The sequence below is a fragment of the Anthonomus grandis genome, chromosome 16 (genome assembly GCF_022605725.1).
Source record: "Anthonomus grandis grandis chromosome 16, icAntGran1.3, whole genome shotgun sequence".
Classification (NCBI taxonomy): Eukaryota; Metazoa; Arthropoda; class Insecta; order Coleoptera; family Curculionidae; genus Anthonomus; species Anthonomus grandis.
Genome location: NC_065561.1, coordinates 15,797,097 through 15,824,872, shown reverse-complemented (window position 1 = coordinate 15,824,872; position 27,776 = coordinate 15,797,097). Strand labels below are relative to the sequence as shown.

At 33.1% G+C, this 27,776-nt stretch overlaps 1 protein-coding gene across 1 annotated transcript; it reads right to left on the bottom strand.

The window, feature by feature from the left end:
* Positions 1-1,613: 1,613 nt before the first annotated feature.
* LOC126745755 (FACT complex subunit spt16) lies at positions 1,614-22,961 on the bottom strand. Its single transcript, XM_050453739.1, has 6 exons — positions 21,103-22,961; positions 14,937-15,541; positions 14,529-14,845; positions 10,148-10,413; positions 6,331-6,558; positions 1,614-2,176 (listed from the first exon to the last, which is right to left on the bottom strand). Exons 1-6 carry the CDS (start codon positions 22,850-22,852, stop codon positions 1,971-1,973), a joined length of 3,372 nt encoding a protein of 1,123 aa, XP_050309696.1. The 5' UTR covers positions 22,853-22,961; the 3' UTR covers positions 1,614-1,970.
* Between the last annotated feature and the right edge of the window lie 4,815 nt (positions 22,962-27,776).

Here is a 27,776-nt window from a genome sequence, read left to right as displayed (position 1 = left end):
TATGGAAAATCGGAGGTCGGAGTTTTAGGTGAAAACCCCTGTAAAGACGTCGAAATGGCACAAAAGAAAAAAAGTCAAGCACAGAAGATTAAATTGAGAAGTATTTATTGTTGCCTTGAAAACTAGTGGCTAGAAATCAAATTACAATTGACTTTTGACATGGCATGACACTCAGTTTTAATAATCCGTCCTTCGTTTTCATAAAGAAGATCAATAAACTGACTTTAGCTCAAAAATCGATTACGCAAACACAGTAGTTTTTCATATTTAAGAAAAAAAAATCAACAAAATTAAAACTCTTACCTGCAATTCTACTAACTGTCGGATTTGGATCACCTTCCATTGCTTTGAACAACAATTTTTCCCAGTCCAATAACTTTATTTTTCGATTTCCGGTCTTATTAATATCTGTTTTTTTCTTTAGTCTTGTTTTCATGTTATTAACTTTCTTCATTAACTTGATGATTTCGATTTTCTTTCCAAAAAAAGCTTCATATTTAGCTGTAATTCTTTCGACTGCTAGGTCTGTCTTTTTCTTTGCGCTTGGAATTTGTGATTTCATCAAAATTTCAGGGTATGAGGCTATCTCCTTTGCAATAAAATTCAATTCACTAATATTACTCTGTGGTTCAACTTCCTCTTCACTAGAAGTCATTTTGCTTTTTTTTACTACTTGAGTAACAAGAAATATAGATGAAAGCACAGGCACAAAGGAACCAGCTTATTAGTCTCAGCCAAACGTAATCACATGAAATTAAACAAGTCTCGACCTGAGGTTTTCGCCACCTTTTGCTCATTATTATGAAGCATTTGCTCGTGAGTAAAACGTTATCGTTATTCATATGTAAAGAAGTAAATCCTTATGCTTCTAGCTTTTGCTCAGAGCATTACCTTTTGCTTATAAGCAAAAGCTTCACTTTTATTAATACGGGCCAATGTCTTGTCGAATTCGCTAATCTCTGTACCTTTTACTTTATTTTCCCGAAGTATTTGCTTGTAAGGAAGAGGTAGAGATTATGAATACGAATTAGAGCAAAACCTTTTATTTCTACCTTTTGCTTGTACCTTTTACTTCAAAGTAAATGCTTCAGTTTTATAAATACGGGCTATTCCATCTTGCCCTAAAAAAGACACAGGCATATACATAATTTTACTACTGTCTCTAGGACTATTAGCTCGGGTTGTATCTATGTAACGGAATCTTTGAGATTGTGAACCAGTGAAACGATGATGCAACAAGAACACCTTTCTAAAAGATATTTTGATGCCCTTTACTAATTTGACATCCAAATATATAAAAAGATTAAAACAAAAAAGTCATTTTTCTAAGGTGAAGGACAGCTTAAGCCTTTTTGACTTGACTTGATTGACGACTAGCGTCAAATCAATAGGGTGAATACAAAGAAACACTAGTAACATACATGCAAAATTTGGCGAAAATCCGTACAAAACACCCTGTATCTTCCTTAATTTAGAGTTTTCAAAAAAATTTGGTGCATTAATTTTTCATGTAGAATCGCCCACCGAAATCGCGTAATTTCCGGACACCCTGTATATATCTTTAAGTCACCGTTGGGCTTCGAAGTAGATGATACAGAAGCAAAAAAAGGCCGTTAGAAACTTGCAGAAATTTATAATACATACATTAAAAGATCTAATCCACTCAGTATTTCCGTTTGACATGAAGGTTGGTTATCTTAAAACTACAGGTAGAAAAAATTAACATACACATTTACAATAACTGAAACAGTGGCATTTTACAGCATCGATCCTTTGTTACAGTAAAAAACGGGCGTAAACATTGTTTCGCGTATGTAAAACTATTAAACCTAAAACCTACGAGAAACAAATTAACTCCTTAAATGTTAACTATTGGTTTGAATTGTAAAAAAATTATATCACTGGATTGAACAAAAAAAAAACATGTAAGGCAAACCAGATAGTTAACGACACAATTATTGTACCTCGACTTATTTCTTGTGCCGTTTAGACTTATCTCTATCTCCGCTGTGATCTCTGCTCCTCTTTTTGCTTGAGGATGAGGAATGATGACGGTCTTTATCTTTCGACGACGATGAGCTGTGACGACTCTTATCTTTGTCACGTGAAGAATTGTGACTTGACGAATGGTGCTTGGAACTGGATGAACTTTTTCCTTTGTCTTTTCTGTCTCGATCTAGAGTAAATTACGAGTAGAATATTAGAGAAATCATAGACCTTAGGTAATATAAAACTTTCGTTGTGTTTTTTATTTAAATATGATGAGTTTAGGAGAGAAATGTGTATCATAACCCTTACGATCCAACATGTCACAATTGTGTGAGTCTTATTAACATGGGATATAAACATCAAAATGATATTTTAACTGTCCAAAACGATAGACACGATTGTGCAAGACACCTCTTTATGCTTTTAACGCAGGGCTGGATTTAGTAGCCATTTTGACTTCGACAGAGGAGCATGAATTACCGTTTTTTTTTTTGTTTTTTCGAATTCTTGTGACTTGTAATGGCGAATAACGTGAAGTTTTAACTAAAATTAATTTAAACCGTGTTTTTAATGTCAAATTATTTAAGTAATGCATTGTTTTCCTTAATAAGCTCAAAAATATTTCAATATATTTTTAGAAGTGCGTATTATGTCGCTGTATTACAATTGTAACAGCTGTGAGCCAACCAATACAAAAAAAATTCGGTACCGTTTTTTAATAGTTATGTTTTTTCTAAGACCCAAGAGACTATTGAACTTGGAGAGGCTCGCAGCCAATCCAGATGACGTGTATGAATGAACCTTGATGACCTTGAGTCAGATTTCGAGGTGGAAAGCGATAATGATGATGAATTTTTTGCTCCACCCGAACGCGTTTTATCGGAAGATGAAGAGTCCGAAAGCAGCAGCGACGAGGACGCGCCTAGATCTAGTACCAGCCAAAAAAAGTCTTCTGCTCCAACATGGGTAAAGCAGCCATTTGAAGGCAAAGGAATCCCTACTATGTTTGATAACCATGAACCTGAGCCAGTATTGAGTCCATGGGGTTATTTTAGTAGATATTTCAATGATGAGTTTTTTGAAATGGGGGCAGCGTTAACTTCTCAGTATTACTTGCAACAACATGGTAGAGAAATCACTCAAAATTGACTGATGAAGAAATTAGGCAATTTTTTGGTATGCATGCAATTATGGGATGTTTTAAGTTTCCTAGAATCCACCTTTACTGGAGTATCAAATATCGATTACCTCTCATCGCTAATGTTATGGCGCGTGACAGGTTTTATAAACTTCGAACGAATTTTCACGTAGTCGATAATCTATCAGTATCGGATGATATCAAAAAGAAGAATCATCAGATATCTTGAAATGCACAGGCCAGAGAATGGTTGTTTTTCAATTGATGAGCAAATGATACCCTTTTTAGGACGATGCCCTATACGTCAATTTGTCAAAAAAGGCCGGTTGGACTTAAGAATTTTGTCATTATAACGTCTTGTGGTACAATATTGGACTTCGAAATATACCAGAGTTCCTTAACGCCATTGCCAGATAAACAACTTGGTTTAGGGCCATCAGTTATTCTTCGTTTAATACAAACCTTGCCACCTGGAAGCTTTATTTTTTTTGACCGATATTTTTCCACAATACCATTTGAAAAATTAAAAGAATTAAAAATAGAAGGAACGGGAACCATAATGACAAACAGAGTAAAAGGATGTGTATTTCAAAAAGATGCTACTATAAAAAGAGGCGACGCAGAAGTGCACGTAAAAAATGATACGAAAGTATGTTTGACAAAATGGAAAGATAACAAATTAGTCGTCATGGCATCTACGGCTTTTGGAATAGAACCAGTAAAAACTGTTCAGAGACGGGATAAAAACACAAAAAAACATATAGAAGTATCCTGTCCAAATGTAATTAAAGTTTATAATGAAAAAATGGGCGGAGTTGATATTTGTGATCAAATGACTGAGGCTTATCGAACATACTTTAAAACCCGAAAATGGACATTTAAAACCATTCTACACTTATTTGACATAGCTATTGTGAATAGCTGGATGGAATATCGAAATGACTGTAAAAAAAATGGATATAGCTCAAAGCAAATCTTAGATTTTTTGCAGTTTCCACTAGCATTAGGAGAATTCATGGTTTGTGGAACAAAAAAAAAGAAATCTAAACTATGAACACGCTCAAACGGATGAAAATGAAGAACCTTCTGCCAAGAAGGTAAGATATACACCTCTACCTTGTGAAGATAAAAGATTCGATGGGTTTGATCATTGGCCAATACATGAGGATCAAAAAAATCCCAACACTTGTCGCCTGGAATCCTGTCAAAGTAGATCAAGAATCAAATGTATTAAGTGTAATGTTTACAAAAAAAACCAAAATTGCTTCAAAACATTTCATGTTAAGTAGTGTATTTTCGTAGAAATAAACATTTTCAATATATTTTTCGTTTTTTTCACATTTGTGCCAGTATCATTTTGACTCCTATCCAACACAATCGTGAGAGTCCCTAAAATCTTATCAAATGTGATTTTTTTTTCTGAAAAAAATTAGGATCTCTAATGAGGTCATAATAAGTAAGCATTGGCGTAAAGTTTTGTCTCACAATTCTAAAAAAAGTAGACTCGGGAGCGTAAGGGATAATGAAAGATTTAATATTAAATCGTCAGGACACGTAAGTATGTAAAACAGGGGTTTTAGGGATTTTTGTAACCAATTTAAGTAATCTGCACAGTCCTGTTAAAATTATTAAAAAACAAAAATTCTAATTCTAAAACAAGAAGATTAGAATGTTGAAAATTTGCACAAATATTCCTCAAATAAAATGAGTGGACACCTATTTCAGCGTTTTTTGAAGAATGTACAGGATGTTGAAAAAAAAATCGTTTTTTGAGTAAAGTGATTTTTTTCCATGGACATCTTTTTCAATATGCTCATAACTGTAACTCGAATAATAACTCGAATTTTAATCTAGCCTGGCGATTTTTCTTCTTTAGCAGTGGTTTCTTGCGGGATACTCGTCCAAATAGGTTGGCCTCATTAAGTCGTCCTCTTATAGTTCGTGATGATATCGCGATAGCTGGAGAAAGTTCTTCTTTAATCTGGTTGGAGGTTAAAAATGGATTCATTTTAGCCATTCGAACAATAGTTTCATCAGCTCGTTGGCTGGTTTTTTTAGATCTTCTCTTGCGTGGAATATTTTCGTACGTTTTATGTTCTTTTATGTATTTGAGTGCATAGAAAACCATTTTTTTTACATTTTAGATGGTCAGCTATTTTACTATAAGTCCAACCTCTTTCCCTTAGCGTAAAAATTATTTTACGCATTGACGGATCATAACTTTTTTTTCTACCCATTTTAAACTGTGGAAGACACAAAGACAAGGCTTGTAGATACAAAAAACACAAATTGTTACCAGTACAAAGGTTTGAAATGAACTATACGCGCGTTTATGTTCGTCGCTTCTAAGTAGATGGCCAACTGTGTTATCTATAAATTTTGTATATATTCTGCATTCCTTACAAATTTCTTAGTGGAATGTCTATAAATAAATTATATATTGCTGTTGTGATGAACAATCAAAATTTTACAACAAGTTGGTTTTAATTTATTTTAAAGAACTGAAACATTGAATAAAGTATTTTTTTTAAATCGTTTTTAATTAGTTGGCCACCACTGTATATTCCACGAAGAACAAAATGAGTGAATACTTATTTCAGCATTTTTTGAAAAATGCACAGGATATTGAAAAAAAAATTGTTTTTTGAGAAAAGTGATTTTTTCCTATACATCTTTTTCAATATGCTCATAACTGTAAAACCAAGAAGGTTAAAATGTTGAAAATTTGCACAAATATTCCACGAATAAAATGAGTGAACACCTATTACAGCGTTTTTTGGAAAATGCACAGGATGTTGAAAAAAAATTGTTTTTTGAGTAAAATGATTTTTTCCTAAACATCTTTTTCAATATGCTCATAACTGTAAAACCAAGAAGGTTAAAATGTTGAAAATTTGCATAAATATTCCTCGTATAAAATGATTGGACGCTTATTTCAGCGTTTTTTGTAGAATGCACAGGATGTTGAAAAAAAAATTGTTTTTTGAGTAAAGTGATTTTTTCCTAAGCATTTTTTTCAAGATGCCCATAACTTCAAAAACAAGAAGGTTAGAACGTTGAAAATTTGCACAAATATTCCTGGAATAAAATGAGTCAACACCTATTTCACCGTTTTTTAAAAAATGTGCAGGATGTTAAAAAAAAAAATGATGTTTTTCAACATGCCCATTACTCCAAAACGAAGAATTTGATTGTTCAGTTACCTTTGTCTCGGCTACCGCTGTTGTGCTTGCTCGAGCTGCTCTTGTGACTTAAGCTGTGCTTCGAGCTGGAATGCTTGCTGCTACTTGAAGATTTCCCTTTATCCTTAGACCCAAAGCCTCCCTTCCTTTGGCGATCGCCGTCAAAGCTTTCATAAGTCCTCTCGCGATCCTCTTCGGCTGCCTCCCTTTCTAAATCAGACCAGTCCTTGCCCGACTCTTCCTCAGAACCTATAAAAAAATACACAGTTCTCATATGTTTTAGATCTTAGCAGGAAAACTCCAACTTAAAAGGGCACACTGTGCAGTTACATAGAAAAAAATCTTACGAATTTTAGTACATATGAAAAAAAAAACAAATTACAAATTAAAAAAAATACTTAAACCTTGGATCATGGACCTTTTAGGGGCAATTACAAAAATAAAGTTCCTAAAAAACAGTGCAAAATTAATGGTTCTATTAATATGCTAAATAGGTACAAAAAAAGTATAGAAATGAATTAACAAAATTAATAAGAAAATCAAAACATGACTATTATTGAACAAAAATCATCTAAAATGTTAAAGATTCACAAATTAAATTAGAACCATATTAAATAACAAAAATCATAAAATCACTGACCCCAAATTGAGTAACTGGTTCTGAATTTATTGAAATTATGATACTGAAAGAAACCGGTAAAATATTAGAAAAATAAAAAACAAGCTAAAGGGGAAACTTCGTCACAGGACATTTTTTTACTCCAATAACAAACAATGAATTATTGAACCACATCACTACTATTTAAATTAATAATAAAACAAACAATTAAACAAAACTATCAATTTTAAAAAGTGCAATTACTATTCCAGCTAAGAAAGTAAAATAGCCAAGTATAGATCTGTATTTCTGGACAGTTCCATAAGTAAAGTCATAGAGAAATGCATTTTATATAAAATAAATATATTTCTTGATAAGCCTAATATATTGGCAAAAAAACCAATTTGCTTTCGAACAGAATGACAGCACATAGGATGCATTGTGGATGGTGAAAGATTACAATAGGGCTGGATAAGGAGAAAGAGGTTTTGGGTGTTTTTGTGGACCTGAGAAAGGACTTTGATAGTGTGGCACACCAAGTTCTGCTTGAAACCCTCAAAAAAAATCAGTATCAGAGGAGTTACAAATAACCTATTTAATTCATTTCTAACTGAAAGAACCCAAAGAACGAAAATATCAGGAGAATTAAATAACTCCTTGGAGGTAACATTTGGTGTGTCGCCAGGAACTATGCTTTCCTTTTTAACATTTATATAAATGATATGCCAGTTTTAATGATAACTATATATTTTATTTCGCAGATAATACGGCAACAATTATAACTGGAGATAACTGGGAATATACCACTATTAAAACTCAGCAGGCATTAATTAATATTAGGAACTGGCTAGACCATAGCTTACTCTCCCTTAACTTAGAGAAAACAAATTCATACCTTTTTACTTAAAACAGAAAAATGCTCCAAATTTGAGTATAATTAATATAAATTATGTTACTACTTGGGTGTGTTCTTCGATGAAAATATTTTAATTTGAAAAAACATGTTGAATATGTAACACACAAACTAGTGTAATAATGTAATGAGGTAACCAATCCAAAGATTTTTGAACAATAAATTTATGCAAACAGTTGCGACAAATGAACAACATAACTGGTTAACGTTATATATTGGACAATCAGAAGGACATTAACGAAGACAAATTAGTTATTAGTTGTATTCGTGGATCTTCAACGTGCTTTTGACACAATAAACCATAATATTATTATTGAAAATCTGTTGCCTTTAGGTGTGTAATATAGATTTGGACTGGATTAAAAATTACCTGGATAAGAGGTATAATAAAGTATGTATACAGGGTGTTACTTAAGGGAATGTCATAATTTAAAAGAGACATTCCTGGACCGATTTTAAGTCAAAAAGTTCATATAAACATGGGTCCTAAAATGATTAGTTTTTAAGATACAGGGTATTAAAGTTTTATTTTTTTTTCGTTTTTAATACATTTTTCAAATACGGTTTAAAATATTGAACTGAATTTTGGCACAGGATATATCGGCATAAAAACACATTTTTTAGATGTTCATCTACTTTTTTTTAGCAACCAGTGGCGTAGCTATGATGAATTTTTAATACAATTTTACAAAAAAAAAAATACTACGCCATTGACTTACGAAAAAAATTATGATTTTATCTTAATTATCAATCAATTATAAACAAAAATTCCTCCATGACTTTTGCTGTAAATCTTACCGTTTGGGTGTAATCGTTAATTAAAAAAACGTCTTTTATGCATAAAATGCATCTTTAAAAATTATGGAAATAAATCAAGTTAGCTTGATTAAAAAAAAATATAAAACTTTAACACCCTGTATCTTAAAAACTAAGCATTTTAGACCCATGTTTATATGAACTTTTCGACTTAGAATTGGTCCAGGAATGTCCCTTTTAAATTATGACATACCTTTAAGTAACACCCTGTATGATAAAGATTTTCAAGTAAATTAGGAACTATGATAGGTGCACTACAAGATAGTGTTCTTGATCGTTATTTATATAAACGATACCTATACTGTTTTACAAAACTCTGTCATGAATTTATTTGCAGACAACATGGAAGCTACCAATGTTTTAAATTCAGAATTCAATTTTTTGTATCAATGGTTTTGTAAAAATAAATGAAAACTAAATGAATCAAAGTGTATGCTAATAGGTACCAAAACAAACTATAAAAAAAATTACGTCACAGTTTAAGTATTGAAATTAATAAATCAAAACTTCAGTTTATCACTGAAATAAAATATTTGGAATAAAGGAATCAATGGACTAAAATGTTAGTACACAATACACCGTCCCTTAACTACTGTTCCTCATTACTTATATCAAGCTGTCAGGATTATATAAATCAAAAACAACTTTAACAAAATAAAGTAATGCAAATTGTTCTTAACTGTACTAAATATATACCTATCAATCAGATCCTACAAATATTAAAACAGCTTCCTCTAAAGCGAAATATTCAATAATAAGGAAAATTTAAGATTAACTTATCAAACAAAGCACTGTTTTTTATAGCATTACATCTGCAAAATTTTTTAAAGAAAAACTTCATAAAAACCAACTTTCAACAAGGCCAAGAAATGATTATTATATATCAAAAACAACTAGAACAACTTTATTAGATAAATCATAGTTTTTGGAAAAGTTGCAAGTTTTTAACTTTCTTTTATTAAAACTCAAAAACCCAAGTAATCTAAAGTTATTTACTCAGAATGTTAAAGATCACTTATTTAATTAGTGTTATGTGGTGTACACTTTATGTATAACATAGATAGGTTTCAATTATTTTTATACTACTAAATTTAGCAAATTGAATGTATTTGCCAAGTGCTAAATAAAGAGTATTATATTGTCCAGTAGGAGTAGCGTAAGATCTTAGGAACCAAGGCCAGAAACATTTTAATTATTAGCAATTGAGCAATTAATAAATATTTTGGCACTTAAATGAGTTTCTCTTTTTGCTTTTTAATGATAACAATGTATTTTCGATTTCAATAGTAAAATACTGAACTAGGAAGAGAAAGAGGATAAAGCCCAAGACTCATTTGGTATTTTGGCATTGTTTATTTCCTCCCTTGCTTACTATATCATTTTTTCTTTATACCGAAAAGAAGTGCCATTTTTGTGTTGGATATCCTAAAATAATTATCTTCCCTAATCCGAACATCATGTAAATGCTATTTCCTCGTATTGAATATGCAATATAAATCAAAACTACTTACCTAAATCTTCTTCACCGGAAGCATCGTCACTTTCGGTATCGCCTTCGGAATATTCGGAATCTTCATCGCTTTCCTCCGAACCGGACTCTAAATCACTCGGATCGTAAACTTCGTCTTCATCTTCCGATTCTTCCTCTGCCGCCCCTTCTTCATCAGACTCAGGATCCAAGAAGGTCCAGCCTCCGTTATCAAAGAATCCTTCGGGGTCATCGGTAATAGTTTTCATGATTTTGGCCCAGTTCAGTGACTGAACACCTTCTGAATATCTAGGAAATTGGAACGTAAAAATAAATAATATAACCTCCTGAGTCGTGGCGTAGATTTAAATGGACACGCATGTTAACAATTGAATTTGCAGCGCTAACTCTCACGGTCCATCGTAGTGGACAAAACTATTTCTTTGCTCATTTACTAGTAAATATCGATATCGTAAAGACGAGTATACAATGGCGTCGTTTCAAAAAACAAAAATTAACGGTAAGTAAATAAAATAATAAGTTATGTCGCTTTTTTTACACGTCCCTTGCAGTTTTTAATCTAGACTAAGGATAAAAGCACTTTAAGAGTAATAACAAATATGTATTAACTTTTTTGTTTCTTACCGAAAAAACTACGTCCATTTTGATGGACGTCGGGTCGTTGAGCATACAAATTTTTATTTGTCTATAATTTTTCCTTTAGATATTTTTGGCGACAAAACTTATTTAAGACCGAGGGAAGATAATGAAAAGCTTTTGGAATGCTTGGAAAACGATGACGATGATGATGATGCCTCAATTGAGCCACATGAAAAGAATTTTATGACCTATAGCTAACGCAGTTTGTGAGGACATAAATTTATCATCTGCATATGATTCCGATGACGAGCCCTTAAATGCAACTAGGAGGAAAATTCTTGAGCAAAAGTCTACAAACAGCTCTAAGAAGCTTACATAGTAAAAAATGGGCACTTTTTTTTCTTGAGAACAAAGACACAGTTTATGAGAGACAAAAGTGGAAAATCGGGGATTACATGGACATGTATTTTGATAGTGATGTAAATGAAGGAACGTTATGCTATGGCGGATATTCGCGCACGTTCGCGCCCGATAAATCGTTCGTGCGCGCAAGATAGATCGTTCTCTCGCGCGCGAACGTTCGCCAGAGAATTTTCAGCACGATTCCGTATTCGGCGCGCTTTATTTACAAAAACTACTGTCGGCGCAGGCAACAGCATCAATCACAAAGACAAAGCAGCGCCGACAGCGGCGGTTCCCCGAATATTACGGCCGGTCTCTTTTGTAGCAATGCCGGCTGTAGTTTTTGCATGTTATTTATGCATTTTTTGTTTATTTTGTGTTGCGTTTAACAAAATTTAAGATGTTTTATTTTTGATATTTAATTTAGTCAACACTTTGGATTTGTTGGGAAAGGGTCAGTGAGTGTTTGTGTCTGGTGTCTATCCTATTAAATTATTGTTCCCCCCGGAAAAGTTATTGCATTATGCCTAGAAGAAAATGCGAATCATTTGATTTCTTTTCGCATAAAAAACGAGATGGTAAAGATGTTTATGTATGAAAGTTTTGTGATGGCGAATACAGTCGCCACGCGACACGAATGACAAATCATTTGAAAAAGTGTCTAAAATGTTCAGATAATGTAAGGGTTCATTTGTTGAAAGGCAGTGAAATTGTGAAAAGTAACTACCTGCCTATACCTTCACCTTATAAATAATATATAACATTTGAACTAAACGTCGAAATCGTTTGACGATGAAGAGAGCGGGAATGCTAAGCCATATTGCCTGTAACCTTAATCTGATGGCCAGAGTCCCGAAGACAAGGTGAATCAACGTCAATGGAGGTAAACCAACCTCAATCCTTGGAACAATTAGAGTACCTGAGTTAGGTTAAAACTGTGTTTTTGGTTTATTGCAGATTGCAGTTTATTTTTTTATATAAAGCTTTTTTTCCAGTTACTTTTTACTTCTTACGTCATAAAACATTTCTCATGTTATTTTCATGTTACTTTACCTACTTTGTATTTGTATTCACATAGCATAGCACACAAACTATGCTCAGTTTTTAAGAATATAATATCAAACCTGATCGGTAACATAAATTCTTGTATATTCTTTAAAAACCCCTTTAGATATAATATTTGGTTATTTATGATGAATATTCTTATTCTATCCGGATTTATGAATATTATGATGTTAAAGTTTTTATAAAGTTAGAACAATAATTCAGGTATTTTACAAAGCATTAGGAGAATATTGAGCATTTTTCTAGGCATTTTGAGAAAAAATCATGAAAAATAAGTTTTTGAATACTTTACCACATCCCAAACATAAATTTTTAGGTTTATTTCCGTTTATGCTTGTTTATTCTCGTTCATGCTCGTTCGTGCTCAGGGAACATTCTTTTAAATTACGTGCTCGAGAATTTGACATCACTAATTTTGGAAATTCAGATTTCCAAAATATTTGCAATTGCAAAAATATTAGATTTTTACAAGGCAAAGGTAAACCTATGCCGATGAAGTAAGATCTTTTTTTGGAATTTCAATTATGATGTCTTGCCTAAAATTTCTGAAAACTGGGCTAAAATAACTGAGGTTAAGCTCAAATAAGTAGTATTGCTAGTACCATGACAAGTTTTAGATATTTTTAAATTGGATGTAATTTGAAGGTGATATATTTCCGAAAATTAACGCGAATGGCTGATAAAGTTTTTAAAATCTGCCCTCTTTTTGATAGGATAGATAGAATCCAGGGTGTAACCAAAAAACTAAAATATTTTGTGAATTTCACTAAAATGTTCATTTTATTGCACCTATTGTTTTCTTTAAAAACAAAAAAATAAAGAAAATAAAAAATTAAAGACTTGTTTTTTATTCCAAAATCAACCCTAACTGTATTTTTTTTTAATAGTGATTTGAAAAAGCTCGGGTTTCAGGAGGATAACCGTTTATTTGGGGTAAAAAGTTTTATACGTTTTTTACGGATAAAAGCTAAATGTAACGTCGAATATAATAGTTCAGTTCCAATGATTTCTCCTTTGTAAACAACATAAATTACTGTAAGTTCTTTTCTGTAATTTGCTGTAGTTTCATTGATGAATACATTTGTTTTTTTTTTAAGACAATGGGCTTGGGAAATTTAAAAAAATATATATATATTTTCCCAAAAATAAATACAACATAAGTTTATAAGAACAATGACGTTTATTTCAAGTTGTTAGGGTAAGTATTTGCAAAGTTATAAGGCTGCTAGTCTGGGGTTTTTTATACCTTCCGAGATTCCGTCCCAATTACGCGCTACGTCATAGACGCCGACGGTGTATTATAGAGCGCTCGCTAGCCAGCCAGCTACAGCCTAGTGCCCAGACGTTATTTTGACAGGGTGGTTTTGTTTGTTGACATTTTGACTTTTAACTTTTATTATTGACGTATTTTGCTTGTTGACTAATTACAATGGAGCAGGGATTTGTTCGTGGTCAGTCAGACAACTTACCCATTATATAAACGTAAATATTTTAAAACTATAAATTCTATTCAAAAATAATTAAAAATAAACTCTTACTTTGACACCCTGTTTTTCAAAAACTAAGCATTTTTCTTAGATAAGGAAAATGAGTAAACCTGTAATCACGCACCTGAAACGAGCTGCTTGCCACCAAATCTGCAAAAATGTCATCTGGCAATTATTTTTCCTACGAAATTTAAATCAAAACACAACATCCCACTTTGATGTAATATCCAAAAAGTATAGATTTAACCAAAAATTCTACTTAAAAAAAACAAGAATCTCTTAAAATACACTCAAAAACAAGTAAGCGTGTCACCATAATGCGAGAAAAATTCGGCTCACTTCGTTAACATTGTAAATATAGGCTAATACCGGTCCAACCATTTTCCTTGTCTAAGGCGTTTTTCGACATAGAACATATGTACATATGAACTTATTAAAATACAATACAATATTTATAGCAGGTAAGTGGAGCAGACATTTTGAAAAACACAAACAACCGCAAAAACATGCATAATAATATTAACAAAGCAGCGTGCGCGGTCGACATGCTAGCGTCGGTCGTCGCGTCCACTTGGGCGCCTGTGACGTATTATCCCGGCCGCGCTGGTACAAGGAAAAAATTAAACATGGCGAATTTATTCGAACTTTAAAAATTAATTGTGAAGTAACTATAAATGCTAGAGAACTGAAATAAATTGCTAAATTTAAGTTGGAGCCTGCTCTTGTTTTCTAAAAAATAATCGAATTGTCGTTTCCAAGCTCATTCCTACTACTTAAATAGAAAGAACATTTTTAAAACCTAAGAAATTCCAACATGGTATGACACACACCAGAAAAATCAGTACTTTTAATTTATTTTAATAAACTTACCGGATATCGCAAGAATTCAACCATTCCTTGACATGGTCTAACAAGTTCATCGGAATCGCAGTAACCATCGCAGTCTTCCTATGGTAATCCTTGAAAACAAACACCATGTCGAAATTCTTAAGGTGGAATTGAACACGTTCGAAATGAACTAGCTCGACATCTTCAAGGGTTATGACAAACGGTGGCCATTCGGTCAGATGGACTAAACAGCCAGACGTCGGCTGTAGCAGAACAGTGGACCTGAAGGGTACCCCTGGGAATCCTAGTTCTCTGAATGGCGTATCGAATTCTATTTCTTGTTTGGTTAGAGATTCAACCTAGACAATTTAAATGTGAAGATTAAACTTCAATTCAAAACTAGACATGTCTACTTTCACAAGCTATTTGTTTATAATGTAAATTTTTTACCTTTTCACAAAAGCTCTTGAATGCAGTTTTTAACTTATGCCTTAACTCCCTCTCAGCTTGCTCAGCGGCCAGATCATCTCTGTCGTGCATATGCTGATGTTTACCCAAGTCCGTGGTAATCTCACCAACCTCAGTGTAAAACTGGACATCAACATGCTTTTTCTTGCCGAACATGATAGCGTGCTTCAAGTGAAAATGTAGCAGAATAATCATTTCTCCATCACAAGGTTGAAAGAAGGCATTTTTAATATTGTTATACAGGATGTCAACTTTGTCACCCCTGACTGAGGTATAACGAAAGCCATTTGTATGAGCCTCAAGGCTTCCAGTCATCCTTTTAGAGACAATATTTGGACGAATATACAAATCTTTCAGCTTCGGATTACCCTTGTTCTGAGACAATACTAAACTGTCTTGTTTAACCAAATCTTCTTTTTCTTTCTCTTCTGCTTCGCGCGTCTTGAATTTCCTTTGGACTTCTTTTATGAGACGGAAAGCAGTATTCAGATTTGAAGATGGAGGAGAGATTTCACCAGGTTCCTTTGTGTTGGTACTTCTATAGGTAACTTCTTTTGTGAATGTTGCCTCTGGTTGTTGGAAATTACCTGAAAAACATGTAAAAATATACATTATACTCTTAGCAAACAATTTTTCTAATATTGTATTAGTTTCACTAGTGTATTGATAGACATTTAAGCAAATCTGGTATAAAGTATCCAGAGAGTTCATGTACATACAACAATCTTCCAAATAAATTGATATTATATTATACAAATTCTATATACATTTCTATGTATATTATTAAATATATTCACAGCTCAAAATAACATTAGATTAGCATACCATACTTTATGATCATAAAACTGCTAATAGTGACTTAATAAATTTATTAGAAAAGAATACTATAAAAGATTTATATGATATCAAGGGGTCGATTGTGAAAAACTATTTGTAGAAAAAAAAAACTTTAAATTTAAAAAACTGCCCTTCAACTTATCAGTAGATCTATTTTATATAAATTCATATTTTAAACCTTAGAAATGTTATTCAGATATGTAACATGTAAGTTTGAATCCAAAAGGATATTTTAACTCATTTTATATATTTCTTGTCCAGGATTCAAATTGGATGAAAATATAACTGTTAGGCTTGGGTATTAGGGTGGACCGAAAAATTTTTTTTTTAAACTTAAAATGCCTATATGCGGAAAAGTTGCGTTTTGTTATTACAAATTGGTGTGCAAAATTTCAAATTTCTACGACGTCACCTTTGGCTGCCCAAATGACCTTCAAAATTGGCTTTTTTATATTACGCGGGCTCGTAACAGTCTATATAAAATCCGCTGTCCGACTTCGTAAGTGTTGAAAACATCTTGTCGAACTTGCATTGTCTTATTTATTTAATGTAACACGACGTTTCGGTTGGTAAGTATCTCCAACCGTAATCAAGTGTAAACTGCAAAGAAGAGGAATCAGCTCTCAGGAATCTCAAAAGTGAAAAGAACATCAAAATTCTTCCTGCAGATAAGGGCAATGCAACTGTGGTCATGGACCTGGAAACCTACGAAAACAAGGTTGAGGAAGTTTTGAACAAAGGCGAATACAGGCTACTATCTAAGGATCGACGACAACCATAGAAGGTCGAATTTACAGAGCACTTAAGAAGTACTCCTCAACATTGTCGGATGCGGTACGCTCTAGGCTGACACCACATTATAGCAAACCTCCACACCTATACGGACTACCCAAGATTCATAAGGAGCAAATGCCTCTGCGGCCCATCACGAGCTCTAGAAATTCGCCGACATCAGAGCTATCGAAATTCCTTTTGGAGATCATTAGACCGATCCAGGGAAATGCAGCGTCTTTCGTACGAAACTCTGCCCACTTTGTAGACCTTCTTGGAGGGATCGAAGTCCAGACCAATGACAGATTGGTGAGCTTTGATGTCGAAAGTCTCTACACCAATGTACCCATAGGAGTCTTTTAACATCATCCGAGACAAACTAAGCAAGGATGCAGCTTTCTCAACTCGGACCACACTGCCTCTGGACGGGGTGATGGAACTTTTGGAGATCTGTCTTCGTAATTCTTACTTTCAGGTCAAGGATAGATTCTACGCCCAAGACGAAGGACTTCCGATGGGTTCATCTCTTTCCCCAGTAATAGCGAACATCTTCATGGAATGGTTCGAGGAACATGCAATAGACGCCTCCCATTGCAAACCCAAGCTCTGGCTTCGATACGTGGGCGACACCCATCATCTGAGACAAAGGGGAAAAAGCACTTCAGGATTTTCTGTTTGACCTCAACAACATCAGACCAACAATCAAGTTCACGATGGAGACAGAGAAGGACTCAGATCTACCTTTCCTAGATGTCCTCGTTAAAAAGGTCGGTGGAAATCTACGAACTTCAGTTTATAGGAAACCAACACACACGGGCCAGTATCTTCACTATGAGTCCAACCATCCTGCAACCACCAAAGTAGGCATCATAAGATCCCTCTACAATAGAGCTCGAACCATCTGTAGAAGCGACGAGGATATCAAGACTGAAGTGGATACCATCTACAAAGACCTACAACAGAATGGATATCCAAAGAAGCTAATAAGTAGGACCATCCCAAAGGACGCGTCCAAATCAAATCAGAGACGAGGCCACCACGACAACCAGACAGTTTACACTTGATAACGGTTGGAGATACTTACTAACCGAAACGTCGTGTTACATTAAATAAATAAGACAATGCAAGTTCGACAAGATGTTTTCACTGTACCATTGTCTACCACCTTCAAATTCGTAAGTGTTCGTTTTTAATCGTATTACGCTTCGAGACAATGGGACCAGGGCGATTTAATGTGTAATTCTTTTTAGTTGATGCAGTGGTTTCATACGCGCCGTTCGAAAAAATCGAAACTACTTTGCCTGCAATTACTCCAAGTGAACTTAGTACCGACCAGCAATACCTTTATGAAATCTGTACTGCAATTTCAACAGGAAACATTTCTTTGAGTTTGTCGCAGAGAGGACCAGGAAAATTGAATCATTCCAGGTGGTTAACTACAGCCAATCGATTTTTGAGATTATATGCTGGTACCGAAAATCCATCAACAAATCTTAAAATTTTAATGCAATATATTATGAAAGTGTATGCTGTTTCATGGTTTAAAATAAAATCTAAACCTTCCTGTAGGCATGGCAGCAAACATGTTTTTTTGGAATTATTCAAAAATCCAGATTCTTACCAGAAGAAATTAGAAATATTATTGATCCTGTCATTTAAAGAAACGGGTACTTCGCTCACCCAGAAAATATGTTGTTAGCTATGCTCTCTGATAGTAGAAAAGCAGAAAGAGAATCAGGTTTAAGAAGACTGCTAAAATGTAGACAACACAAGCCATTAGGACTAAAAGTAAGTGAGTTTAAGGTACCCTTATTAAACTTCAAGGCCACAGACTACATTGACCTAATTGATTGGCAGTTGATAACAATTACCGAGCCTCCCCTTACAGCGTCGCTTTCTGATAGCAGCCTTATGGAAATGATCTCAGAAGTTCCAAGTGAAATTGACATTTTAAAGTTTCCATGCCATTCACAAGCAGTGGAACGCTGCGTCAAATTGGTAACTGAAGCATCAACTGCAGTCTGTGGCTTTGATGCACGTGATGGTTATATAAGGTCCAAAATAGCTTCTAGAGCCGCATTGCCAATATTTGAAACAAAAAGTCAATATTATAAAGTTTTAGGGAACTAAAAAAATGTTGAGCATATATAGTGGTGAAATGCGGGCGGGCGGGCGGTTGGAACTCGAGTTGCAGCCACCTCCATGTGGTGAGTTATGGGTTATTTTCTTTTCAAAAACTAGTTTCAATAAAATTTTAAAAGGAAATAAGCGAAGAGCTGCATAGAAATTTGGAAAAATGTTGATTTTTTTTTTTAAATATTCATGCCTCGTTGGGAAGCCAAAATTTTGAGCAGCAATCAGCGGTTTGAAAAGGCAACTTTTTTAAATATAGGCATTGCCATATCTCACAAATAAAAAAAATCGGCCATTTTCACTCCACTCTATTGCGTATATCTGCTAATTATAGAGGCTACAAGATAAAAATATAATTCACTTCGAATCCCTCAAAATACAAATGAATTGAAGGACAAGAAGCCTGCATTTGTTAGCTGACTGTATTAATATAAAATACAAACTTTTACTCATTCTTTTTTACTCATTGACAGAGTTCTTTAACTATAGATTTATTGACTAAATTTGTTTCCTTTCATATTTTTATAATTTTATACTATTTTTATTAGCATTGTAGTTTTTTATTGGCAATTCCTATACATTGCTATGATGTCAATGGAAATAGACGATTTGATTTGATTTGTTTAGTTACTTTTATACTGACTGTGACCTAAAAAAACTCTTTCCTTTAAAAGTATATTTGGATTTCCACAAGTTGGTTGATTGGTTTTTAAATGCATATCAGTTAAATTGTTAACAAAGCATATAAAATGTATGGATTTAATGTCACAAACAGCAAAAATTTTAATAATCCAAAGTGTGTTAGAACACTCTGTGTATTATGTAAGAACCACTCTAGAGAATTGCTCTATTATATGGAGCCCCTATTACTTTATTCATAAACAGTGGTGTATGTGGATGGTACATATACAAACTATTATTTAAATTCTCCTATAATGAACAAGTTGTATAATGAAATAAAGAAACAATATGATATTTTTAACATAGGATTCAATACTCTTAAAAACCTACTCAGAGAAATGCTAATTTTATCATTTTTTTTTGTGTTTTTGATATGTTTAGCTGTTATCTACTTGCATTAAGTGAGTTTGTAAAATCCTTCTACTCTGTATATGGACCTAGATCTATAGTTTCTAATTGCTTAACATAAAGGAATGGAAACAAAGTTATGTGTGTACAATATAAATAAAAAATTTATGGCAGTGACCAAAACCTAATATAGAATTTGGACACTTATTTCTAAATATTTTTTCTGTGTATGCCTCTTATATGAGTTGGAACAGATTATAAAACTTAAGGGCTAGATAAGTAAAAAATTTTAAAGTAATATTAAAGTTACTTTCAGATATAATAAGTGTTCAATTAAGATTAATGCTAGTTCTATAAGATTGATTAAGGATTGCAATTGTAGATGGTTTGGAGTGTAACTATTTCTTGATATTTTCACTGATTTTATATATCTCTCATCCAGGATTGAAATAAGATGAAATTATCACTCTTAAGCTTAGATGTACAAATGAATTTACTTGAAATTCCTTTAATCACATGTAAATTTTTAAATAGTTTGAAGATAAATACAAAGATAGGAGCCTGCAATTGCTTAATGACTTTTATACTGATTGTAATGCACAGAAGTCTATTTTCCTTTATAAGTCTGTTTGGATTTCGACAAAAATAGCTATTGTAATTTTATGGTAAATTGTATGTTTATTTTACCAGATATGTGTTTCACTTTATACCTTTAAATGTATCTTCCGATTGTAGGTATCAAATTTTTTCCTACAATTACTATAAATTTGTTTGCAACTATCTGGATTTATATTTGCATATAATTGTCGAAAGAATTGTTTCTAAAAAGTTAGATAAGTCCAAACTCTTCACCTGAATAATTAGATTATTTTTACTCCCAAGAAATAAACAAAGGAAATTTGACAGTACTTCAAATCTTGACATTGTTTATAGCTATCAATCAACAAAACCCAGTTAGATCAATTGTTAATAGAAACCAGAGAAATCTTGGAGGCCTGTACTATATAGGTACCTGTAGGATATCAAAGAATGGAAAATGAAAGAAATATATAAAGGTAAGGCTTATTATAGTAAAGATGAAATCTATCAGGATATCCTCGAGAATGTTTTAAATGTGATACCTGCATGCTCAAGAGTCATTGGATGGTAAATTAAAATGTAAAAAAAAACCAAGAATTCCTAATTTTTGAGATAAAAGTATTGAAAAAATGCTCTTATTTAATTGGGCTGTTTTCCCAGTGTACTATTCGGTAATACACTTGTGGCATGATCTAAAGCTGTTACAAATATACAAATTAAGTTTTCTACCTTTGTCACTAAATGTTACTACAAGTAGTAAAATAAAAAAAAAAACATAAACAACAATATATATCATTACCATCTTTTCCCATTGTAGCTCCAGGATGAAAGAAGTTTATACGGAGATAAGTATAATCTCCTTCAACTGACTGAGAAATATTTTTGATAGTCGAAATATGAAATGGCACAGCCAATCCATAAATTGGTAATATAACAGTTTCATACTTCTGGTCTACGAATATTTTCATTTCCTTAACTTCTGATTCTCTAGGCATCTGGTTGACACCCTTATATGAAATGTTACTTTTTCTAATCTTTTCAACACCTTTGGCACCACCCTGTTTAGCAAGTCTTTCTTTGGCTTTCTCATTTAGTTGCTGGGCCAACTCTCTTTGATGCTCTTTTCTTTTTTCTTCAGATGTATGCTCGGTTCTGAGTTTCGACTCTAAGACTGCTGTTCGTCTTGATCTGCCCGCAAGCACTTCTGTTTTTGGAGTATTTTCCTTTTCATCATCATTTTCTTCTTCTTCAGAATCATCTTTAAGGAATATGCCAATATTCTTCATTTTTTTCTTACTGTTGGTGAGAAGAGACGCAGGCTGCCCATCATTTATTACTATAGTATCTCCAATAAAAAGGGCATAGGTTTTGGCTTCTTTTTCTGATGCTTCTGAATTGACTAAGTTACTCAAACCAAGGTTCAGGTTAAAAACCATTCCTTTTTTAAGTACAGCATTGCATTTGGGGCCTATTATCAAAGAGCTCTCTTTAAACTCAATGCCCATTGCAAAACCAAAGTTTTTTATGAATTTGTCTACTAAATTTGGTTTTTCCTTTTTAATATATGCCAGGCCAGTTTCATACACTTCAGAGAGCTTTACTCCTGGAACAAGTTTTTTCAGAAGTTCCTCCTCAAGTTGTAGCAGAAAATTATAATTGTTTTGTTGCTCTTCTGTGGGATTAACCATTAGTGTCCTGACTAAATTTGAACAATACAACTTGTATCTAGCTCCGAATGAACAAATAATGGAGCCAAAGTGCAAATTATTCTTGTCACTGACTGAACTGAATTTAAGACTATAGTTTCCTCCTGATTGAATAATGGCAGGATAACACATGTCTACTTGGTTGACATCTACTCCAGACACATACTTTTTGTCTTGCAAGGCAGCCTCTACCCCTTCCGCTAATTTGCTGTGCTTTACTTTTTTATCTGAATCAATAATTTCCATAATTTGATCTTTTAAATATTTTGTAAATACATCCACAGTAACCAAGCAAGCTTTCTTTATAGTGGTGATTTCTGAATCTTCCTTGGGGGCCATAAGGTATGCAATCGAAGCACTAGCATCCATCAGCTCAAAATTCTCACTTTTTAAAGTAGCTCGCCAACTTTCCATAAATGGTCCTGGATAATTATCTTTCGGGAAATGACCTACAACTTTGCCCCCTTTGCTTTCCTTTATAGCATTTATAAGTGTCTTAAAGTTCTCCTTATCTTTATCTTTGTCTCTAACTATTAAGTTAAGCTGTACTTGACTATCATCTTTGGCTTCCCCTTGTTTTAGGAAGTCAATCTTTTTCTTGCTAGCTAAGACGTTAACTTTATTCTCGGTAATTACCATGATAGTATCAGTTAGTTCGTACCCCAGCAGCCATGTATGCAAAGCGCCGGATTTCGTGTAAACAAACTCGTCGTCTTTGCCGACAGTGGCAACCAAAGCATCCATTTTCGAGAATCCATTCTCGCCCTCGTTCTGCTTCCAGGCCGTGTACAACTTTTTCAAACGCCTATGAAACGTTTCTTTATCAAGTGTTATGTTAGCCATTTTACATCAGTTAATTCTAAACGGTGTTTTCCCGGTTTTTTCCACTCTTCAACGTGCAACAACAGACTAAAAAGAAGGCGCCATTTCGGCCATTTAACTGTTGACTTATTTGACACTAGTGACAGTTAAAAAGTCGGAACATTTCTGTCAACTGTCAACCTGAAGGCAGCGGAGCAATAATGCCAAAGTCTGAAGACCTGTACACACGAGACGATTACAATAGTAATTAAGGAGCGTTTTCTCAAAACTCAACAAGATAAAAAAAGTGATTTTTCAGGAAACGCATTTTTATGATTTATAAATTAACTGCTGGGATTTAAAAAATGCTGCTAAGAATTTAAACGTGTTTTATTACGTACATAATATTAGTCATAAGTATGAAATAAAACACAACATTAATTTCTTTAAAAAAATTAGCAAAAAACTCGAGTTTTTACAAAACTCAACTTACTTACATAATAACATTGTTTTCAACAAATGCAACAATAGATTGAAAAATTAATGGGAAAAAATGCAAAATACATACGTTCTGTAGAACGTATGTATCGAGATGTATCTCCAGCACTTATAGATTTTGCTAAACATTTCTTTTTTCCTTTATTATCTACACTTATATGAGGACATTCTAATATAGGTGGGTGATTTCGCCCAACAAAATATCTTGTTTCTTTCTTCTGTTTTTTATCACTATTGCGATGCTTCCGCCCACCTGCAGTAACTGTGACATGTTTGTCGTATTCCGCGTTTTTATTTTCAGTACGTGTGGTCTCCATAATCGATCTTAAAGAACTAACAAATTAGGCCGTTAAACGATCTATTTATGCGACTGTGGGAAGGCAGGTCTGATCTTGTTGAGTTTTGTAAAACCTATAGGTTTATGTTGAGTTTTGCAAAACCTTTGAAATTTTAAATGGCTATAGCGCGGTGTTTGTTGCGATTTGCTGTATTTTCAGTGCACCAATCAATAGCCGACCCCAAAAACCATATATAAATATGTGTAACTCATATTTGGCCATTTTTGCTTTTGTTGAGTTTTGAAAAAACGCTCCTCAATTGTAGAGTACAATTTGCAGGATTCCTGCAGATTGTGTGCTGTTAAAATCAGGTATACCTTCCACACAATTTGTCAGTACGATTACACAATTAATCAGAGAAAGAATTTGAAGTGTTCTTATGATATCTTCTCCGTATCTTTTGATAAAAATTAAAATTGACATGGCATTAGGCAAAGCTATAGATTACGTCTCGTTGTCATTGTAGTCATGTTGATAATATAGACAAGTATGTAAAAGTAGATTTTAATGGTTTATCTGGCCATTCTTCTCAGATGTTAGAACTTTCCACTAAATAAAAATGTGGTAAAGTTTGCTTACAAACGCTTTTTTAGTGAAGAAAATTTTAATAGTTTGACTTCTTTATTAAATAGAGGGTCATGGATTTCGGTATATGAGACTGATGGGTAAATAATACATTTAAAATTTTTGGTGGTATCTGATCTGATCTATTCCTTTTGGAATAGCTACTATATGTATAGAGCTTGAAATATGCAGGCCTTACTGCAAATTATGTGAAGTTTTGTGACGATACAGTACTTGTTTTCTCTGAAGCAAGACAAAAATAACTTATAGTTAAGAGTGAACTATAACAATATTGATAATTTGTTATTAAAACTGGGTACATAGTGATCAATCAAACTAACAAAAAAAAAAAATAGAACCTGTGATAAAGATCAATAATAAAATCCTGAATAAAGAAAGTGAATACAAATACCTATAAGTTTAGTGATTAATGAACGATTAACATGGATTGCACATATTCAAAATATCTTGGGCAAGGTGTGACTAATGTTGTAATAAAAAGATGTAGCCATAGATTGAAAAAACAATACTTAAATTATAACAGTTTTATTGAGGCGCATATATGATATTTATTCTCATGTTACAGAAAAACTAGTGTGAACTTATTAAATTACAAGAACCGCAAAATAAATGAATAAAAATAAATGTAGAACCTAATCAAATAGTGACGTACATAATTATAACTTAGGAACAATAGGAAATGCAAGATCAAGAAAAGTATATGAGTCTCCGCTTTACAAAAGTGTAATACATGCAATAAGTTACCAAAAACTCTTTTTAGTGGCGAAGAAAATACTGTATGTTGTAGCCTCAAAGGACTTTTGAAAAAACAGAGACTGATAATTGTTTATTGCTTTTTTTGTTCAGGATATTAAATTTTTTTTTGTTAATTCTATGACATAATTTAAAATTATTATGTAAACATGTAATTTAAGCAAACAATAATTTCTTTACCGATTATTACAAAAAGTCGAAGAGAGTATTTAGTACTCGACTAAACCCGCGGCTCAGCTCGCGTGTAACTTGATTATGGCATGCCATGTCTTGAAATGAATAGGAGAAGCTGACAAAAATTAATCATATGCTCATATTTGAGCAAATATGAGCATATGATTAATTTTTGTCAGCTATTTCTTCAGCCCTCGATAGAAAAAGTCAGGTTGATGTGGTATATACTGATTTCAGTAAGGCTTTCGATCAGATAAATCATAGCATTCTGCTGGAAAAATTGAACAAGCAATTCAACTTCTCAGAGAAGAAGAAAGGCTAATTTCGTTACTTTCGTCATACCTTATTGACCGTCTACAGTTTGTTGAGGTTAAAGGTTGCAGATCTAATACCTTTGTTTTAACTTCTGGAGTCCCACAGGGATCCAATCTCGGCCCACTTCTTTTTATCTTTTATATTAATGATCTTATAGGATTGATTTCCTGCCTGAGACTAGCTTATGCTGATGATCTGAGAAGTACTTCTATTAAAGATCTAGGGGTTGTATTCGACGATAGGCTCACATTTGTGCCACATATTAAACAGACAGTGGCCTCCTCGTTGAAATTTCTGGGTTTTGTCATTCGAAATAGCCGACTATTTAACAAATCAAACTCAATAAAACTATTGTACTTCTCCTTTATTAGATCAAGACTAGAATACGGTTCCTTGGTGTGGTGTCCTTTCTATGAATGCCTTGTTGGCTACATCGAGATTGTTCAGAGAAGGGTTTTAAAGTTTCTTATGTTTCGTGAGGATGGAATATATCCTGTTAGGGGACATGATCATGATCTGTTGTTAGGTAGATTTAATCTGCAATCTCTGGCCATGAGGAGAACAATTCATTTTGTAACATTCTTATGGAAGTTGGTCAATAATCAACTAAATTCTCCCCCTCTCTTGAACGATATTCTATTTCATGTACCACGATTTGCTTCTAGAGCAAATATCACTTTTGCTTTAGATCGCGCCAGAACTAACATTAGGTTTCAGGATCCCGTATATCAAATGTGCAGAATTTTTAATTCAGTATCGTCAACCTGTGACATATATTTGTATGCTCCATAAAGGATTTTGTTTTATCTCTGACAAACTAACAGTTACCATAATTCCTTTTTTCTTCCTTTTATCCCTTATCCCATGAATCCCTTTCTTTGTTCATTCTAATGTTAATTTACATCTCCTTTAATTTTGATATATACATGATGTTACTATAGTAATTTAAGTTTTTCTTATTTTTCTTTCTTTTTGTTATTTAATTTATAGTAATTTAATACTTGTTTACACTTTCAAAACATTAATTGTAGATTTTCCTGTAACTGGGCTTTGCCTGTTGGGAATAAACTGCTAAATAAATAAATAAATAAATAAATAAATAAATAAATATTTGATATGAATATATAATTAATGAGATAAAACAAATTCCCATGCAAATATTTACGTCAATCCTTGCCGCAAGTAAAAAGTTAAATTAAGTCCCCAAACGAACTCTTTTCACATTTCACATTTATATATGTATAGAATATCCTTTAAAGCGTGAAGAGGATGCACAAAGATTTGCTATATAATAAGTCGATAAATAAAAATAAAATTCCTTTCTCTCTTTTTCTGACTTGAGTAAGGCCTCTGATTCCATCACTCCTACTTTTGAAGTTGAAACGTTATGGTCTTAGAGCCTTGTTGGTGTTTGGCTAGAGTGTTACCTTAGTAATAGATCTCAGATTGATGAGATGTAGAGTCAGAGCACAGATGTAAATAGAGCAATAGCTCCGTGCGGAGCTATTTACATCTGTGGTCAGAGGCTAGGTAGCCTTTTTGTAGAAATTGGTGTGTTGCAGGCCTTTGTGCGGAGCCCTTTATTATACTTAATTTCTGTAAATGACTGACTTACCTACAAATTCTGGATAATCCAACAGAGTTGTTGGTTATATTTGCGGATGATAATAATTATATTTGTAATGATAATTCTGTCACTGAAGTATAATTATTAAGATTGCGTGCTGTTCTTTGCGTATTTAAGTGTTGGTTTCTTAAGAAAAAGGTTAAAGGCAGATAAAGCGCTTTTATTAATTTTATACCACGAACATCATTGTAGCTTAAGTAACAGAAACTATTGGGTTATTTTAATTAAATACTTGCTGTAGTTTGATTTGCTATTTTTCTTTTTAAAGACCTTTCTAACTAAAATACTGTTTTGTCGTATTACTTTGCTCATTTTGTATAGCACATAAACTATAGACTTATTTTTTGAGGAGCATGTAGTTCTAATATGACTAGAGTGTTTCGAGAAATATTGCTGGATATTTATTTGCAAATGCCTGATTACAATCTAATACTGTTTGAATAGAATCCTTCTTGTATGGATGTAAGATTAATCAATAAATTGCTTATTCATGTAAAAAAGATGAATTTTCTATGTTTAAAAATAATACTTCAGAGTCTCTGGTAGTTTCGGCACCATATAACTTAGAGGAATTCTTAATACTGAATCTGGCCTGTTCACAACACAACAAGGAGCAAGAACCAGATGATCTCCCCTTCATTGTCAAGGAGAAGTTTTTCCGTCCTACTAAAAAACC

Bases quoted from the DNA above. Each gene is read 5' to 3' on its own strand.
- LOC126745755 (XM_050453739.1), bottom strand. From the start codon at position 22,852: ATGGCTAACATAACACTTGATAAAGAAACGTTTCATAGGCGTTTGAAA. The intron at 14,846-14,936 runs GTAAAAAATTTA...TAAATTGTCTAG, and splicing joins TCAAGAGCTTTTGTGAAAAG to GTTGAATCTCTAACCAAACA. The intron at 6,559-10,147 runs GTAAGTAGTTTT...ATTTTTTTATAG, and splicing joins TTCCGGTGAAGAAGATTTAG to GTTCTGAGGAAGAGTCGGGC.